This window comes from Dictyostelium discoideum, assembly GCF_000004695.1.
Source record: "Dictyostelium discoideum AX4 chromosome 5 chromosome, whole genome shotgun sequence".
Lineage (NCBI taxonomy): Eukaryota > Evosea > Eumycetozoa > Dictyosteliales > Dictyosteliaceae > Dictyostelium > Dictyostelium discoideum.
Genome location: NC_007091.3, coordinates 2,862,477 through 2,880,096, shown reverse-complemented (window position 1 = coordinate 2,880,096; position 17,620 = coordinate 2,862,477). Strand labels below are relative to the sequence as shown.

Here is a 17,620-nt window from a genome sequence, read left to right as displayed (position 1 = left end):
TATTTTTTTTTTTATTTATTTTTAAAAAATGGTCATCAAAAAAAAAAAGATCATGATCATCTGCTCAAAATTTTTTTTTTTCAACGAAACATACTTTTAGACTTTTAGTTTTTTGTTTTTTTTTTTTTTTTGTTTTATTTTTTAATTTTTAACCTTTTTTTTTTCAGCGAATGCTTTACTATAATATATTACGTAACTAGAGCCAAAATTATGTCACTAGTGAAAAAAATTTATATGAGTGATTATTTCTTTTATCGACAAGAAACTAATTCTATTTTTTTTTTTTTTTAATTTTTTTTTTTTTTGTTTTTATAATTTTTATTTTATTTTTATTTTACCATACTTTTTTTTTTTTTTTGTTTTTTTTTTTGTTTTTATAATTTTTATTTTATTTTATTAATTTAACTAATTTTTTTTTTTTTTTTTTTTTAGAAACATTTTCTGTGAACAATTGATGGACCAGATTCGTCATATTCTTCTTTTGAAATCCACCTTGGTTGGAAACTTGAAAGTGAGGCTAAAATTGAACCACCAATCCATACAGAGTATTTACGTTCTGGTGGTGCAATAATTTTAATTTTCATTGTTGATGGTGCAAGTGCAGTTAATTCTTTATTCATACGATCTACAATACCTGGAAACATAGTTGAACCACCTGATAATACAACACTACCAAATAAATCTTTACGAATATCATCATCACATTTCATGATTGAATTATAGATTGTTTCATGAATACCAGTATATGGTCGGAAAAGTGCTTCTGGACAACGGAAACGTTCATTACCAATTGTAATAACTTGACCGTCTGGTAATTCATATGATTTCTCTAATGCAGGCGATGCGGAGGCAATTTGCATTTCAGCTTCAAAGTCTAATGCAACATATGATAATTTCTCTTTAATACCTCTAACTATTTCTTTTTCACCCTTTGTTGTAAAGTAGTAACCACGATCAGTTAATAATTCATTCATGTAATCAGTAAGATCACGACCAGCTAAATCTAAACTTAAAATTGCTTGACGTAAAATATAACCTTCATAAACTGGCACAGTATGAGAAACACCATCACCCGAATTCATAACGATACCAGTTGTAAGACCAGTAGAATATAATGATAATACACCTTGATTGGCAACATATATTGCAGGGGTTTTGAAAGTTTCAAACATGATTTGAGTCATTTTCTCTCTATTTGCTTTTGGATTTAATGGTGGTTCAGTTAAGAGAACTGGATGTTCCTCTGGAGCAACATGAAGTTCATTATAAAAAGTATGATACCAGATTTCTTCCATGTCATTCCAATTTGTAATAATACCACGTTCAATTGGATATTTAACATTTAGAATACCTCTTTTTGATTGAGCTTCATCACCAATATATAAATCCTTTTGACCCATAAAACACGAATTCTTTTTACAAAAATATGAATCTTTTTTATCCATATCAACTATAAAACCAGTACATCTTGGACGACCAACAATTGATGGGAAAGCTGTACGAGGAGCATCATCACCACCAAAACCAGCTTTACACACACTAGAACCATTATCAATAACTATGGCTTGAACTTCTTCGCATTCCATTTTATATTATTTTGATTATTATTTGATATATGTTCCTTATTGTTGGTTTTTTATGATTTTAAATTATTTTAGGTTTATTTTAAAAAAATTAATTTTTTTTTTTTTTAATAATAATAATAATGAACATATATATTTAAAATAATATGAAATTAATATTAAGTAACAGAGAAATTAAAAATTTCAAGTTTTTTTAAGTTTAAATAACTGAAAAATCTAAGGGGTCAGCCCCATAGAAATCACTTTTGGTTGTCATAATGTTGTAATTTGAAAAATAAATATTTTGCTTAAAAAAAAAAAAAAAACTTAAAAACAAAATTTTATATAATTAAAAAAAAAAAAAAAAAATAAAAAACAAGGAAAATATTCAGAATGCACGTGTAAATCATCAATGATTTAAAATATAAAAAAAATGAATGTAAATTTTCTGTTTTTTTTTTTTTTTTTTAATATTTCCTTATATGGATATTTTTATTAGTGAGATATAATTATTACATTCTGGCAAAATAAATTATTTTATTAATTTACATCTCAGTTTATATATTTAAAAATAGTAATTCTTATAATATTCATGGTAATAATTTTAAACAACCATTTATATATTTCTTATTTAATTAAAAAAATAGTATTTTTTTTTTTTTCTTTTAAAAAATTACCAACATTTTCTGTGAACAATTGATGGACCAGATTCGTCATATTCTTCTTTTGAAATCCACCTTGGTTGGAAACTTGAAAGTGAGGCTAAAATTGAACCACCAATCCATGCAGAGTATTTACGTTCTGGTGGTGCAATAATTTTAATTTTCATTGTTGATGGTGCAAGTGCAGTTAATTCTTTATTCATACGATCTGCAATACCTGGGAACATAGTTGAACCACCTGATAATAAAACATTACCATATAAATCTTTATGAAAATCAACATCACATTTCATGATTGAATTATAGGTTGTTTCATGAATACCATCATAGTCCATAGCCAATAATGATGGTTGGAAAAGTGCTTCTGGACAACGGAAACGTTCATTACCAATTGTGATCATTCGACCATCTGGTAATTTATATGATTTCTCTAATGAAGGCGATGAGGCTGCAGTTTGCATTTCAGCTTCAAAATCCAATGCAACATATGCTAATTTCTCTTTAATATCTTTAACTATTTCTTTTTCAGCTTTTGTTGAAAAGTAGTAACCACAATCAGTGTATAATAATCTACTCATGTAATCAGTAAGATCACCACCAGCTAAATGTAAACGTGTAATTGAAAGTGGAAATGTATTACCTTCATAAACTGGTACAGTATAAGAAACACCATCACCTGAATCCAGAATGACACCAGTTGCACGACCAGATGCATATAATGATAATACAGCTTGAATTGCAACATACATTGCAGGAGTATTGAAAGTTTCAAACATGATTTGAGGCATTTTCTCTCTATTTGCTTTTGAATTTAATGGCGGTTCAGTTAAGAGAACTGGATGTTCCTCTGGAGCAACACGAAGTTCATTATAAAAAGTATGATGCCAGATTTCTTCCATATCATTCCAATTGGTAATAATACCACGCTCAACTGGAAATTTAAGATTTAGAATATCCCTTTTTGATTGAGCTTCATCACCAATATATGAATCCTTTTGACCCATACCAACCATAACACCAGTATGTCTAGGACGACCAACAATTGATGGAAAAACTGCATGTGGAGCATCATAACCAGCAAAACCAGCTTTACACATACCAGAACCATTATCAATAACTATTGTTAGGTCTTCTTTACATTCCATTTTATATTATTTTGATTATTATTTGATTATTATTTGTGATATATAACTCTGTATTGTTTTTTTATTTTTTTATTAATGATTTTAAATTATTTAAGGTTTATTAAAATAAACTGTTAATTTTTTTATTTTTTTATTTTTTTTTTTTTTACCAATAAAAAAAAAAAAAATAATAATTATAAACATGTGGAGTATATATTTAAAATAATATGTAATTTTTATAAACAGAAATTAATATGAATTAACAGAGAACTGAAAATTTCAAGTTTTTTTAACTGACTGAAAAATCTGAGGGGTCAGCGTCATAGAATCATAGTCAAATTGAGTTGAATTACTTTTTATTATCTTAATACAAAAAAAAAATAATATTTTTAAAAAAAAAAAACTTGAAATTTTTTTTTTTTAAAAAAATTAAAAAATTAAGAAAATATTTAAAACGCAATTTTTGCATAAAAAAAAGTAAATCAAATCAAATCAAATCGAATCAAATCAAATTAAATCAAATCAAATCGAACCCAACCAAATCAAATCAAATCAAATCAAACCAAATCAAATTGAATTTAATTAACAAAATCAAATCAAAAATAGTATCTTATAAAAAAAAAAAAAAAAAAAAAAAAAAAAAAAAAAAAAAAAAATTAATTAAACAAATAAATAAATAATATTGGATAATGCAAATTAATTTTTATTTAGTTTTTAAATTTTATTATTATTTATTATTTTTGTTTTATTTTATTTTTTTTAATTGCCACCAAGATTTTAAAATAAAAAAAAAAAAAAAAAAAGTAGAAATTTAAAAATAAAGTAATAATTTAAAAAAAGAGAAATAAATTTAATTTGATTATAAAATTAATGAAAGAAGATATATTCCATCAATATGTTATTAAATTTTTTTTTTTTTTTTTTTTTTTTTTTTTTTTTTTCGCTAATTTTCTTTTGCCAACTTCACAGACCAAAACTAATTTTAGATTCGATTTAAAAATATATTTTTTTTCTTTTAAAAAATTAGAAACATTTTCTGTGAACAATTGATGGACCAGATTCGTCATATTCTTCTTTTGAAATACAAATTTGTTGGAAAGTTGAAACTGAAGCTAAAATTGAACCACCAATCCATACAGAGTATTTACGTTCTGGTGGTGCAATAATTTTAATTTTCATTGTTGATGGTGCAAGTGCAGTTAATTCTTTATTCATACGATCTGCAATACCAGGGAACATAGTTGAACCACCTGATAATACAACACTACCAAATAAATCTTTATGAATACCAACATCACATTTCATGATTGAATTATAGATTGTTTCATGAATACCATCATAGTCCATAGCCAATAATGACGGTTGGAAAAGTGCTTCTGGACAACGGAAACGTTCATTACCGATTGTAATAACTTGGCCATCTGGTAATTCATATGATTTCTCTAATGCAGATGATGAGGCTGCAGTTTGCATTTCAGCTCCAAAATCCAATGCAACATATGCTAATTTCTCTTTAATACCTCTAACTACTTCTCTTTCAGTAGTTGTTGTGAATGAGTAACAACGTTCAAAGTTTAACATTCTACACATGTAATCAGTAAGATCACCACCAGCTAAATGTAAACGTCTAATTGCATGAGGTAATGCATAACTACCATAAACCGGTACGGTATGGGAAACACCATCACCTGAATCCAAAACGATACCAGTTGTACGATCAGAAGCATATAATGATAATACAGCTTGAATTGCAACATACAATTCAGGAGTATTGAAAGTTTCAAACATGATTTGAGTCATTTTCTCTCTATTTTTATTTGGATTTAGTGGTGGTTCAGTTAAGAGAACTGGATGTTCCATAGGAAACACCAAGTTCATTATAAAAAGTATGATACCAGATTTTTTCCATATCATCCCAATTGGTAATAATACCACGTTCAATTGGATATTTAACATTTAGAATACCCCTTTTTGATTGAGCTTCATCACCAACATATGAATCTTTTTGATCTATGTCAACCATAAAACCATTGCACTTTGGATGACCAACAATTGATGGAAAAATTGTACGTGGAGCATCATCACTAGCAAAACCAGCTTTATACATACCAGAACCATTATCAATAACTATAGGTCGAACATCTTCACATTCCATTTTTTATTATTTTGATTATTATTTGAATATTTACAACTTATTATTGGTTATTTTTTTTTTTTTTTTTTAATTATTTTAAAATTACATTAGGTTTATTAAACTAGTTTTTTTTTTTTTTTTACTAATATATTTAAAATAATAGGTAATTTTTATAAACAGAAATTATTATTAAGTGACACATGTGGAAAATAATATGCAATTTTTATTAATATGAAGTAACAGAGAACTTGAAAATTTTCAAGTTTTTAAGTTTAACTAACTGTAAAATCTAAGTGTCAAAAAATTTTTAAAAAAAAAAAAATTTTTAATCACAAAAATAAAAAAAAAAAAAAAAAAAAAAAAAAAAAAAAAAAAAAAAAAAAAATTAATAATAATGATAATAACAATAATAATAATAATAATCTAAACTATATTCAGAAATGAAGGTGTGAGATATGTAAAAAATTAAATTTTTTTATATTTTAAATCATTTTGTGTTTCTGGGGTGCTCTATTATTGTATAATAAATTTTTATTAAAAATAAATAAAATTAAAAAAATGAAAAATAAAACCAAAAAAAAAAAAAAAAAAAAAAAAATTGACAACAAAACAAATAAAATAAAAAAAATAAAATAAAATAAAAATAAAATAATTGAACCAAAAAAAATTAAATACTAAAAAATAATTGTTTTTTAATTATGTTGTTTATTAAAATTTTCTTATCTCAGATAGAAAATATTAATTGATGAATTTTACGATTGAAAAAGATTTTTATTTTTTTTTATTTTTTATTTTTTTTTTTTAATCTTTTCAAAAAAAAAAAGCTTCTCCCTTAATTCAAAAAAAAAAAACAAAGCCTGTAATAATAAATTTAAAAATTATTTAATTTTAAACTTTTTATATTTATTTATTCTATATTGAACACAGCTTCAATAAATAAATAAATTAAGATGGGTAAATATTTTTAAAATATTAATTATTTATTATTTATTATTTATTTATTTTTTGATTTATTTTTTTAAATATGTCAACTAATTTTTTTTTTTTTTTTAATAATCGAAAAAGCGCAAAGAAATAATATTTTTGAATTGGTTTTCAAAGAAATCGATATTAATGATCAAATTCAAGTAATAGATAGTTTTAAAAATCAATTTAAAGGCAATGAAATAAAATTAAATTTAATGAAAGATTTTATAAAAAAATCTAAAAGTAGAAGAAATAGTTTAGGAGGTGGAATATCAAGTCATTTGAAGACCATGTTTAAAAAACAATCCTTTAAATCAATTAAATCAAGTATTCTTTACAATCAATATCTTGTTTTTAGAATGATCATCGAATTTAATTTTTATTATCAAAGAATTTATTTCAAAGAGTATTGTGAAACCAATGGTTTAAATATTTCAAAATATTCACCAAAATTGGATAATATTCATTCAAGATTAGGTGGAACAAAGAGACTATTGACAAGAGATCCAAGTGAATTTTCAAAACCAATTGAAATCATTGATGGTGCTATTCATTTAGAAATCCCTAATTTTTCTCTTCCTTTCGAAGGTGGAAATATTATCATGTCCATTAAAAATCTACGTGAAGAGGTTACAATATTAAAAAAAACCTCATTGGGTACTGGTGTTTTAGAAATGGTACCAAAGGTTACAAAAATCACACAAACGCAATCAAAATCACCAAACACTTTAACCAATAATAACAACAACAATAATAATAATAATAATAATAATAATAATAATAATAATAATAATAATAATGAAAATAATGATGAAATTACAATTTTCAACAACATTTACAAAGAATTTAATGAAAATAGAAACGAAAGTAGAAAAAATATTGGTGATGATTACCCAATAAAACTATTAGAGGTTTTTAAAAAAGAAAAGCCAACTGAAGAAGGATATTATAGTAATGATTTTAAACATAATATATTAAATATGGCATATTATTCAAGGAATTTTATACCAGATCCTAATTCAAATAATCAAATTCCAAAACATCAAAAAATTGTAAACCATGATCTTGAAATCATATACAACAAAATTAAATGCAAAAGAGTTAGTAAAAAGGAAAATAGTTTTAATAGATTGGAAATGTTTTTATCAAATAAATTTAAGGATTCATCTATTCAACTCTATGGTTCATTTTTAACTGGATTATCATTAGAGGGTAGTGATTTAGATGTTAATTTCAAAATCAATCAAAATGAAAATCAAGTAACTCATTTAGAGGTGGTTTCCAAATATTTAGAGTCAACAAAGTTATACACAATCATTGAAAAGAGATTAAGTGCAACTGTACCAATAATTAGGTTTGTAGAGAAATCATCAAAGTATCATTTCGATATGAGTTTCAATTCATCAAAGGCTTATTTTAATTCATTATTATTGAAAGAATATTGTTCCATAGATAATAGATGTATCATTCTATCATTATTGGTTAAATGGTGAACAAGCTGTAAAAATTTGAATGATGCATCAAAACATACATTTAGTTCTTACTGTTTGGTTAATATGGTAATTCACTTCCTTCAATCGATTAGTACACCAATTTTACCAAATTTACACACTAAATCACCTCAACTATTAAATAGCTATTCAACAAATCCAATTTTAAAACGAATTGATTCTTTTGAATTTTATGAATTTAAAAGTTTTGATAAGTTTGATTCAAGTAAAAATAAATTAAAAATTGATCAACTTTTCTACCTATTCTTTAACTACTATTCAATTTTCAACTACAAAGAGAATATTATTTCAATCAGTCATTCAAGTGGCGGCGGTTCATTATGTAAAAATGGCCCACTACTTAAAAGATCATCCCTTGTTAATGAAGCTTTGCTAAAAAGTACTATGATCGTATTGGATCCATTTATAACAGATAGAAATATTGCTTCTTCAATCCAAAATTCTTTCTTTAGAATTATTATTGAATTTATTCATATGGAAAACTCAATAAGATTAAAAAAGTTTAAAGATATTAATGAATTATTCAAAGATATATCACTTCCAACACTAGTTTCATTGTTACCGATTACAAATACAACTACAAATACCAATATTACAAAAACAGTTGCACCAACTCCAACTTCAACTACAAATTCAACTTCAAAACCAGCTCCACCAACTACAACAACAACTACAAATTCAACCTCAAAACCAACTCCACTAACAACTAAAACTTCAAAACCAGCTACAATAAATGTTGAAAAAGGTTTAGAAAATAGTTTATTAATGAAAATATTTCAAAATCCACAGAATGTTGTTTTTATTCTCAGTGAATTGGAAAATTTATTAAAAAATGAAAACAATATCCGAAATCAATTAAACAAATTAAAAAAAATCATTGAAGAAGAAAAAGACTCATTTAGTCAACAGATTAGTAATTGTAATAAAACTCTAAAACAATTGATTCCCTCTGAAAATACAAGTTGTAAAAGTTCTGTCAATTTGATATTTCAAAAAACATTAACATTAATGGCTTTAATAGAGTTTAATCATCACTACCAGTATATAGAGTTAAGGAATTTAACAAAAGATAATAGAACTAATTTCAATGATTTAAATAGTGAATTAGCAAAAAGCAAAATTAAATTCGATCCAAAGAGTATAAAAGAGGATAAAATTACAATGATTAAAGATTTTCGATCAAAGATCTCTTCAATAATAAAGATTCCAACTTTTCAATTGAATGAATCTGAAAGATTAGAAACTGTTATAGAATTATTATTTAATGAAATTCATCAATTATTTCAAATGGAAACAGGTTCTGTATTCGTGATACAAAAATCAAAAAATAATAATAATAATAATAATAATAATAAGGCTAATTACATATACGATTATGTTGATGTAATGTCAATAAGTCCAGAAGAAACATTAAATCTAATTTTAAGTTGTCAACCTTCGAAAATACCATTGCTAAGAGCAACTGGTATTGATGAATTATCAGATAATTTTACAGGAGATAAACAATATCAAAACTTAATGAGACCATTAATTTTCGATGACTTTAGAGCTCAAGTTGAAAATGGAATTAATGCACTCAATGGGATCATTCTAAGTAAAAAAGATGGTACTTTAGAAGGTTTCGATAAAATTAAAATGAATGAATCAATTGAGGTTGTCCAAAGAAGTCGTCAAACTGAATTTGAAACTGTTGAGCTTATCATTCATGGTAATAGAAATAAATTGGAAGAAATTTCAGTAGGTGATATATTACTATTCAAAGTAATAGGCTTAGATGGCACAAAGTTTATATTTGGAATAGTAAGAAAAACTTCAAATTTAATGCAAGGTAGCCTACATCAACAATCAATAGTTTGTGATTTGTTTGATTCAAATCCAACATATGTTTTTACTTTATCATTAAATCCAAGCACTAGATCATCAATTGATTATATTAAAATTTCAAATAGTGTAACATTCATTAGAACCATTCAAGAATTTAAGGCATCACCATTTATTAAAAATCTTATTTATAATCCAGGACATAATAATAATAATAATAATAATTCGAACCAAAAAATGATGAAATTCCCACCAACCTTGGAAACAATTTGTAAAGAAAAATTAAATGAATCACAACTTAATGCTATTAAATCATCTTTAGTTGAGAGTGGTATAACATTGATTCAAGGTCCACCAGGTACAGGTAAAACCACAACCATCAATTATTTACTTTCAGTTTTATTAGCTATTGACAAAAAGTTCAAAATTTTGGTATGTGGTCCTTCACATGCATCAGTAGATGAAGTTGCAAAAAGATGTTTAAAAAATCTATTAAATAGTGATGGTCAAAATTTTAAACCGAACATGGTTAGAACTGGCAGAAAAGAAAAAATATCACCAGAATGTCAAAAAATTTCTCTTAAAAATAAAAATTCATCAAGAAGAATTAACCTCATCAAGTCAACCTCTATTGTTTTCTCAACTTTAGCTGGAAGTGGTTCAAAGGCTATTTTTGAAAACTTTTCTCCAGATATTGTTTTGATTGATGAATCTACACAATCTTCAGAACCAACCTCAATTATTCCACTATCATTAGGTTCTATTAAAAAGTTAATTTTAGTTGGTGACCCAGTTCAATTAGCACCAACTATTTTTTCAAAAGATGGTGCTGACTGTGGTTTAAAAATATCATTATTTGAAAGATTAGCCAAATCGATCGATGTCCAATTTTTAAATACACAATATCGTATGCATCCAGTGATATCAAAATTCATATCTGAAGAATTCTATAACGGAACTTTAAAAGATGGTGAAAATGTTTCGATAGACTCCTTTAACAATTGTAAATTCCATTTCGATCCTTCATTCGGGCCAATGAAATTTTTTAATTTACCAAAATCAGATCAAATAGTTATTAAAAAATCCATAATGAATCAAGATGAAATTGATAAGGTATTTACTTTAATAAAGGAACTAATTGAAAAATATCCAGAATGTAAAAAGCTATCATTTGGTATAATTACTCCCTATAAATTACAAATGATTCAAATCAAAGAACAATTAAACAGATCTGAACATCGTTATTTAAATATTTCAGTTTCAACAATTGATGGTGTTCAAGGTTCAGAAAAAGATATCATTATCATGTCATGTGTAAGATGTACCGAAAAATATGGAATTGGTTTCCTCTCAGATCGTAGACGTATCAATGTAGCACTAACAAGAGCCAAGTTAGGTTTATACGTTATTGGTACCTCTTGGGTCTTAGAAAAAGATAATACTTGGGGAAATTTTTTAAAATACTCAACAATTGATTTTGATCAGATATATAAATCAAATCAAATAAATAATAATTCAATTCAATCAATTCAAAACTCTAACCAAGACAACAAAGATAATCATAATAATAATACTATTGATAATAAAAGTGAAAATGAAAATGAAAATGAAAATAAAAATGAAAATGAAAATAAAAATAAAAATGAAAATGAAAATGAAAACGAAAACGAAAATAAAAATGAAAATAAAAATGAAAATGAAAATGAAAATAAAAAAGAAAATGAAAATCAATTAGAGATAAAGAATGAAAATAATGGTGGAGAAATAACAAATAATAATAATAATAATAATAATCATGATGACAATAATGATGATAGTGATGAACAAAGTGAAGATGAATTTTTTGTTGTACCCAAGGGTGGAAATGATGAGGAGGATGACTTTTATGATGATGAAGAAATGGATAACAATGATGATGAAATGGATAACAATGACGATGATGAAATGGGCAACAACGACAAAGAAAATAAAAATCATGATAATAAAAAATAATAATAATAAATAAAATAAATAAAATAAAAAAAATAAATAAAAATAAAAATAAAATAAATAAAATAAAATAAATAAAATAATTTCTATCTTGTTTTTTTTTTTTTTTATTATAATTATTTTTAATCCCACAGTTTAATTTCATTATCGCTACTGCAAGTTGGAACTTTTGAAGGTTCTAAAATAAAACAAAATAAACCAAATAAATAAAATAATAATAAATTATTTTTTAATTATGTCCATTATAATTTTCATGTCTCAGATTTTTTAATAATTGATGAATTTTACGATTTTTAAAATTTTTTTTTTTTTTTTTTTTTTAAAATTTTCCCTTGATTCAAAAAAAAAAAAACAAAACCTATAAAAAAAAAATTTAAATCGTTTTTTTTTTTTAAACTTCTCCCTATAAAAAAATATTTAAATCATTTTTTACATTTAATTTTCAACTTTTTTTTTTATTTATTGAATAAATAAATAAATAAACCAAGATGTGTAAATATTTTTTTAATATTAATTTTTAGATAATTTATTTAATTATTATTTATCATTTATTTATTTTTTTATTATTTACTTATTTATTTATTTATTTATTTATATATTTATTTATATTAATTTTTTTTTTTTTTTTTTTTCTTTTTTTTTTTTAATAATCAAAAAAGCGCAAAGGAATAATATTTTTGAATTGGTTTTCAAAGAAATCGATATTAATGATCAAATTCAAGTAATAGATAGTTTTAAAAATCAATTTAAAGGCAATGAAATAGAATTAAATTTAATGAAAGATTTTGTTAAAAAATCTAAAAGTAGAAGAGATGGTTTATTAGGTAAATTATTACATAGTTTGAAGGCAATGTTAAAAAATCAATCCAATGAATCAATTAAATCAAGTATTTTTTACAATCAATATCTTGTTCTAAGAATGGTCATTGAATTTAATTTTTTTTGTCAAAGAAAATATTTAAAAGAGCATTGCAAAGCTTATGGATTAAATTTTTCAAAATGTTCAGCAATATTGGAAAGTGTTCAGTCAAGATTTGGAATTAAGAAAATATTTACAAGAAATCTTAGTGAATTTTCAAAACCAATTGAAATCATTGATGGTGCATCTATTTATTTTGAAATCCCTAATTTTTCTCTTCCTTTCGATGGTGGAAATATAATCATGACCATTAAAAATCTATTTGAAGAGGTTAGATTATTAAAAGAAACTTCATTGGCTACTGGCATTTTAAAACAGGTTCCAGATGTTATAAAAATCACACAAACGCAATCTCAACCTCAAACTCAAACTCAAAAACCAACCTCAAACTCAAACTCAAACTCAAACTCAAATACTTTAAATAATAATAATAATTATAATAATAATAATGATAATGATAATGATGATGATGATGATGATGATGATGATGATGATGATGATGATGAAAATAATGATGAAATTACAATTTTCAACAACATTTACAAAGAATTTAATGAAAATAAAACTGAGAGTAGAAAAAATATTGGTGATGATTACCCAATAAAACTATTTGAGGCCTTTAGAAAAGAACAACCTACTGAAGAAGGATATCATAGTAATGATTTTAAAAAAAATATATTAAATATGGCATATTATTTAAAGGAATATATACCAGATTTTTATTTAAATTATCAAATTCCAAAACATCAAAAAGCTATAACCCATGATCTTATTATCCTATTCAACAAAATTAAATGTAAAAGAGTTAGTAAAAAGGAAAAAAGTTTCAATAGATTGGAAATGTTTTTATCAAATAAATTTAAGGATTCATCTATTCAACTCTATGGTTCATTTTTAACTGGATTATCATTAGAGGGTAGTGATTTAGATGTTAATTTCAAAATCAATCAAAATGAAAATCAAGTAACTCATTTAGAGGTGGTTTCCAAATATTTAGAGTCAACAAAGTTATACACAATCATTGAAAAGAGATTAAGTGCAACTGTACCAATAATTAGGTTTGTAGAGAAATCATCAAAGTATCATTTCGATATGAGCTGCAATTCATCAAAGGCTTATTTTAATTCATTATTATTGAAAGAATATTGTTCCATAGATAATAGATATATCATTCTATCATTATTGGTTAAATGGTGGGCAAGCTGTAAAAATTTGAATGACGCATCAAAACATACATTTAGTTCCTTCTGTTTGGTTAATATGGTAATTCACTTCCTTCAATCGATTAGTACACCAATTCTACCAAATTTACAAACTAAATCACCTCAACTATTAAATAGCTATTCAACAAATCCAATTTTAAAACGAATTGATTCTTTTGAATTTTATGAATTTAAAAGTTTTGATAAGTTTGATTCAAGTAAAAATAAATTAAAAATTGATCAACTTTTCTACCTATTCTTTAACTACTATTCAATTTTCAACTATAAGGAGAATATTATTTCAATCAGTCATTCAAGTGGCGGTGGTACACTATGTAAAAATGGCCCATTACTTAAAAGATCATCCCTTGTTAATGAAGATTTGCTAAAAAGTACTATGATCGTATTGGATCCTTTTGTAACAGATAGAAATATTGCTTCTTCAATCCAAAATTCTTTCTTTAGAATTATTGTTGAATTTATTCATATGGAAAACTCAATAAGATTAAAAAAGTTTAAAGATATTAATGAATTATTCAAAGATATATCACTTCCAAAATTGGTCCCATTGTTACCAACTCCAAGTTTAAATACAACTACTACTACAAACCAAGTTGTACCAACATTAACAACAACACCAGCGGCTGTCCCAACTTCAATACCAGCTACAATTGCTTTACCAAAACTAGATATGATAACAACTCCAAAACAAACATTATCAAATCCAATAGCTAGTACAATTGATATTGAAAAAAGTTTAAAAAATAGTTTATTAATGAAAATATTTGAAGATCCTAAGAGTGTTCTTTTTATTCTCAATGAATTGAATAAATTATTAAAGAATGAAAACAATAACCAAAACAAATTAAACAAATTAAAAAGGATCATTGAAGAAGATACAAAATCATTTGAACAACAGATTAATAATTGTAATAGAACTCTAAATCAATTGATTCCCTCTGAAAATTTAAGTCGTAAAAGTTCTGTCAATTTGATATATCAAAAAACATTAACATTAATGGCTTTAATAGAGTTTAATCATCACTACCAGAATATAGAGTTAAGGAATTTAACAAAAGGTAATAGAACTACCTTCAATGATTTAAAAAGTGAATTAGCAAAAAACAAAATTAAATTCGATCCAAGGTGTTTAGAGAAATCTAAAGTTACAATGATTCAAGATTTTCAATCAAAGATATCTCCAATAATAAAGATTCCAAATTTTCAATTGAATGAATCTGAAAGATTAGAAACTGTTTTAGAATTATTATTTATTGAAATTCATCAATTATTTAAAAATGAAACAATATCTGTCCATAGCATTGGAACCAAAAAATCAAATAATAATGATAATAATAATAATAATACAAAGATTAAGGCTGATTACATATACAGTTATGTTGATGTAATATCAATAAGTCCAGATGAAACTTTAAATCTAATTTTAAGTTGTGAACCTTCGAAAATACCATTGCTAAAACCAAATGGTATAGGTGAATTATCAGATAATTATACAGGAGAAAAAGAATACCAAATAGTAAATAAACCATTAATTTTCGATGACTTTAGAGCTCAAGTTGAAAATGGAATTAATGCACTTAATGGGATTAATAGTGCAAAAGATGGAACTTTTGAAGGTTTCGATAAAATTAAAATGAATGAAGCAATTGAAGTTGTCCAAATAAGTCGTCAAACTAAATTTATAACTGTTGAACTAATCATTCATGGTAATAGAAATAAACTGGAAGAAATTTCAGTAGGTGATATATTATTATTCAAAGTAATAGGCTTAGATGGCACAAAATTTACATTTGGAATAGTAAGAAAAACTTCAAATTTAATGCAAGGTAGCCTACATCAACAATCAATAGTTTGCGATTTGTTATATTCAAATCCAACACACTTTTTTACTAAGTCATTAAATTCAAGTACTCAATCATCAATTCATTATAATAAAATTTCAAATAGTGTAACATTCATTAGAAGCATTCAAGAATTTAAGGCATCACCATTTATTAAAAATCTTATTTTTAATCCAGGGTGCAATAATAATTTGAACCAAAAAATGATGAAATTCCCACCAACCTTGGAAACAATTTGTAAAGAAAAATTAAATGAATCACAACTTAATGCTATTAAATCATCTTTAGTTGAGAGTGGTATAACATTGATTCAAGGTCCACCAGGTACAGGTAAAACCACAACCATCAATTATTTACTTTCAGTTTTATTAGCTATTGACAAAAAGTTCAAAATTTTGGTATGTGGTCCTTCACATGCATCAGTAGATGAAGTTGCAAAAAGATGTTTAAAAAATCTATTAAATAGTGATGGTCAAATATTTAAACCAAACATGGTTAGAACTGGCAGAAAAGAAAAAATATCACCAGAATGTCAAAAAATTTCTCTTAAAAATAAAAATTCATCAAGAAGAATTAACCTCATCAAATCAGCGTCTATTGTTTTCTCAACTTTAGCTGGAAGTGGTTCAAAGGCTATTTTTGAAAACTTTTCTCCAGATATTGTTTTGATTGATGAATCTACGCAATCTTCAGAACCAACCTCAATTATTCCACTATCATTAGGTTCTGTTAAAAAGTTAATTTTAGTTGGTGATCCAGTTCAATTGCCACCAACTATTTTTTCCAAACAAGGTGCTGACTGTGGTTTAAAAATATCATTATTTGAAAGATTAGCCAAATCGATCGATGTCCAATTTTTAAATACACAATATCGTATGCATCCAGTGACATCAAAATTCATATCTGAAGAATTCTATAACGGAACTTTAAAAGATGGTGAAAACGTTTCAATAGATTCCTATAACAATTGTAAATTCCATTTCGATCCTTCATTTGGACCGATGAAATTTTTTGATTTACCAAAATCAAATCAAAAAGTTATTAAAAAATCCATAATGAATCAAGATGAAATTGATAAGGTATTTACTTTAATAAAGGAACTAATTGAAAAATATCCAGAATGTAAAAAGCTATCATTTGGTATAATTACTCCCTATAAATTACAAATGAATCAAATCAAAGAACAACTAAATAGATCTGAACATCATAATTTAAATATTTCAGTTTCAACAATTGATGGTGTTCAAGGTTCAGAAAAAGATATCATCATTATGTCATGTGTAAGATCAATCGAAAAATTTGGTATTGGTTTCCTCTCAGATCGTAGACGTATCAATGTAGCACTAACAAGAGCCAAGTTAGGTTTATACGTTATTGGTACCTATAAGGTTTTAGCAAAAGATAATACTTGGGAAAAATTTTTAATACACACAACAATTGATTTTGATCATATATATAAATCAAATCAAATAAATAATAATTCAAATCAATCAATTCAAAACTCTGATCAAGACAACAACAAAGATAATCATGATGATAATAATGATGATAGTGATGAACAAAGTGAAGATGAATTTTTTGTTGTACCCAAGGGTGGAAATGATGAGGAGGATGACTTCTATGATGAAGAAATGGATAACAATGATGATGATGAAATGGATAACAATGACGATGATGAAATGGGTAACAATAACCAAAAAAAATAAAAATCATAATAATTAAAAAATAATAATAAAACAAATAAATAAAATAAAATAAATGAAATAAAATAAATAAAAAAACAAATAAAAATAAATAAAACAAAATAAATAAAATAATTTCTATCTAGTTTTTTTTTTTTTTTTATTATTATTAATATTATTATTATA

The 17,620-nt window shown here is 24.7% G+C and overlaps 5 protein-coding genes and 1 pseudogene across 5 annotated transcripts; 3 read left to right on the top strand and 3 right to left on the bottom strand.

Annotated features, from left to right (window-relative positions):
* Positions 1–428: 428 nt before the first annotated feature.
* act25 (hypothetical protein) lies at positions 429–1,586 on the bottom strand (the record flags this gene model as incomplete). The annotated part of the gene is made up of 1 exon (XM_631096.1): positions 429–1,586. One exon carries the CDS (start codon positions 1,584–1,586, stop codon positions 429–431), a length of 1,158 nt encoding a protein of 385 aa, XP_636188.1.
* Positions 1,587–2,235: 649 nt separating this feature from the next.
* act24 (hypothetical protein) lies at positions 2,236–3,369 on the bottom strand (the record flags this gene model as incomplete). The annotated part of the gene is made up of 1 exon (XM_631095.1): positions 2,236–3,369. One exon carries the CDS (start codon positions 3,367–3,369, stop codon positions 2,236–2,238), a length of 1,134 nt encoding a protein of 377 aa, XP_636187.1.
* Positions 3,370–4,371: 1,002 nt separating this feature from the next.
* DDB_G0289525 lies at positions 4,372–5,503 on the bottom strand (annotated as a pseudogene; the record flags this gene model as incomplete).
* Positions 5,504–6,432: 929 nt separating this feature from the next.
* Positions 6,433–7,941, top strand: DDB_G0289531 (hypothetical protein; the record flags this gene model as incomplete). The annotated part of the gene is made up of 2 exons (XM_631093.1): positions 6,433–6,436; positions 6,548–7,941. The coding sequence occupies 2 exons, from the start codon at positions 6,433–6,435 to the stop codon at positions 7,939–7,941; spliced, it is 1,398 nt and encodes a 465-aa protein (XP_636185.1).
* A 63-nt stretch (positions 7,942–8,004) lies between these two features.
* DDB_G0289503 (hypothetical protein) lies at positions 8,005–11,772 on the top strand (the record flags this gene model as incomplete). Its single annotated transcript, XM_631092.1, has 1 exon — positions 8,005–11,772. The coding sequence occupies one exon, from the start codon at positions 8,005–8,007 to the stop codon at positions 11,770–11,772; it is 3,768 nt and encodes a 1,255-aa protein (XP_636184.1).
* A 485-nt stretch (positions 11,773–12,257) lies between these two features.
* DDB_G0289529 (hypothetical protein) lies at positions 12,258–17,458 on the top strand (the record flags this gene model as incomplete). The annotated part of the gene is made up of 2 exons (XM_631091.1): positions 12,258–12,261; positions 12,429–17,458. 2 exons carry the CDS (start codon positions 12,258–12,260, stop codon positions 17,456–17,458), a joined length of 5,034 nt encoding a protein of 1,677 aa, XP_636183.1.
* Positions 17,459–17,620: the final 162 nt, after the last annotated feature.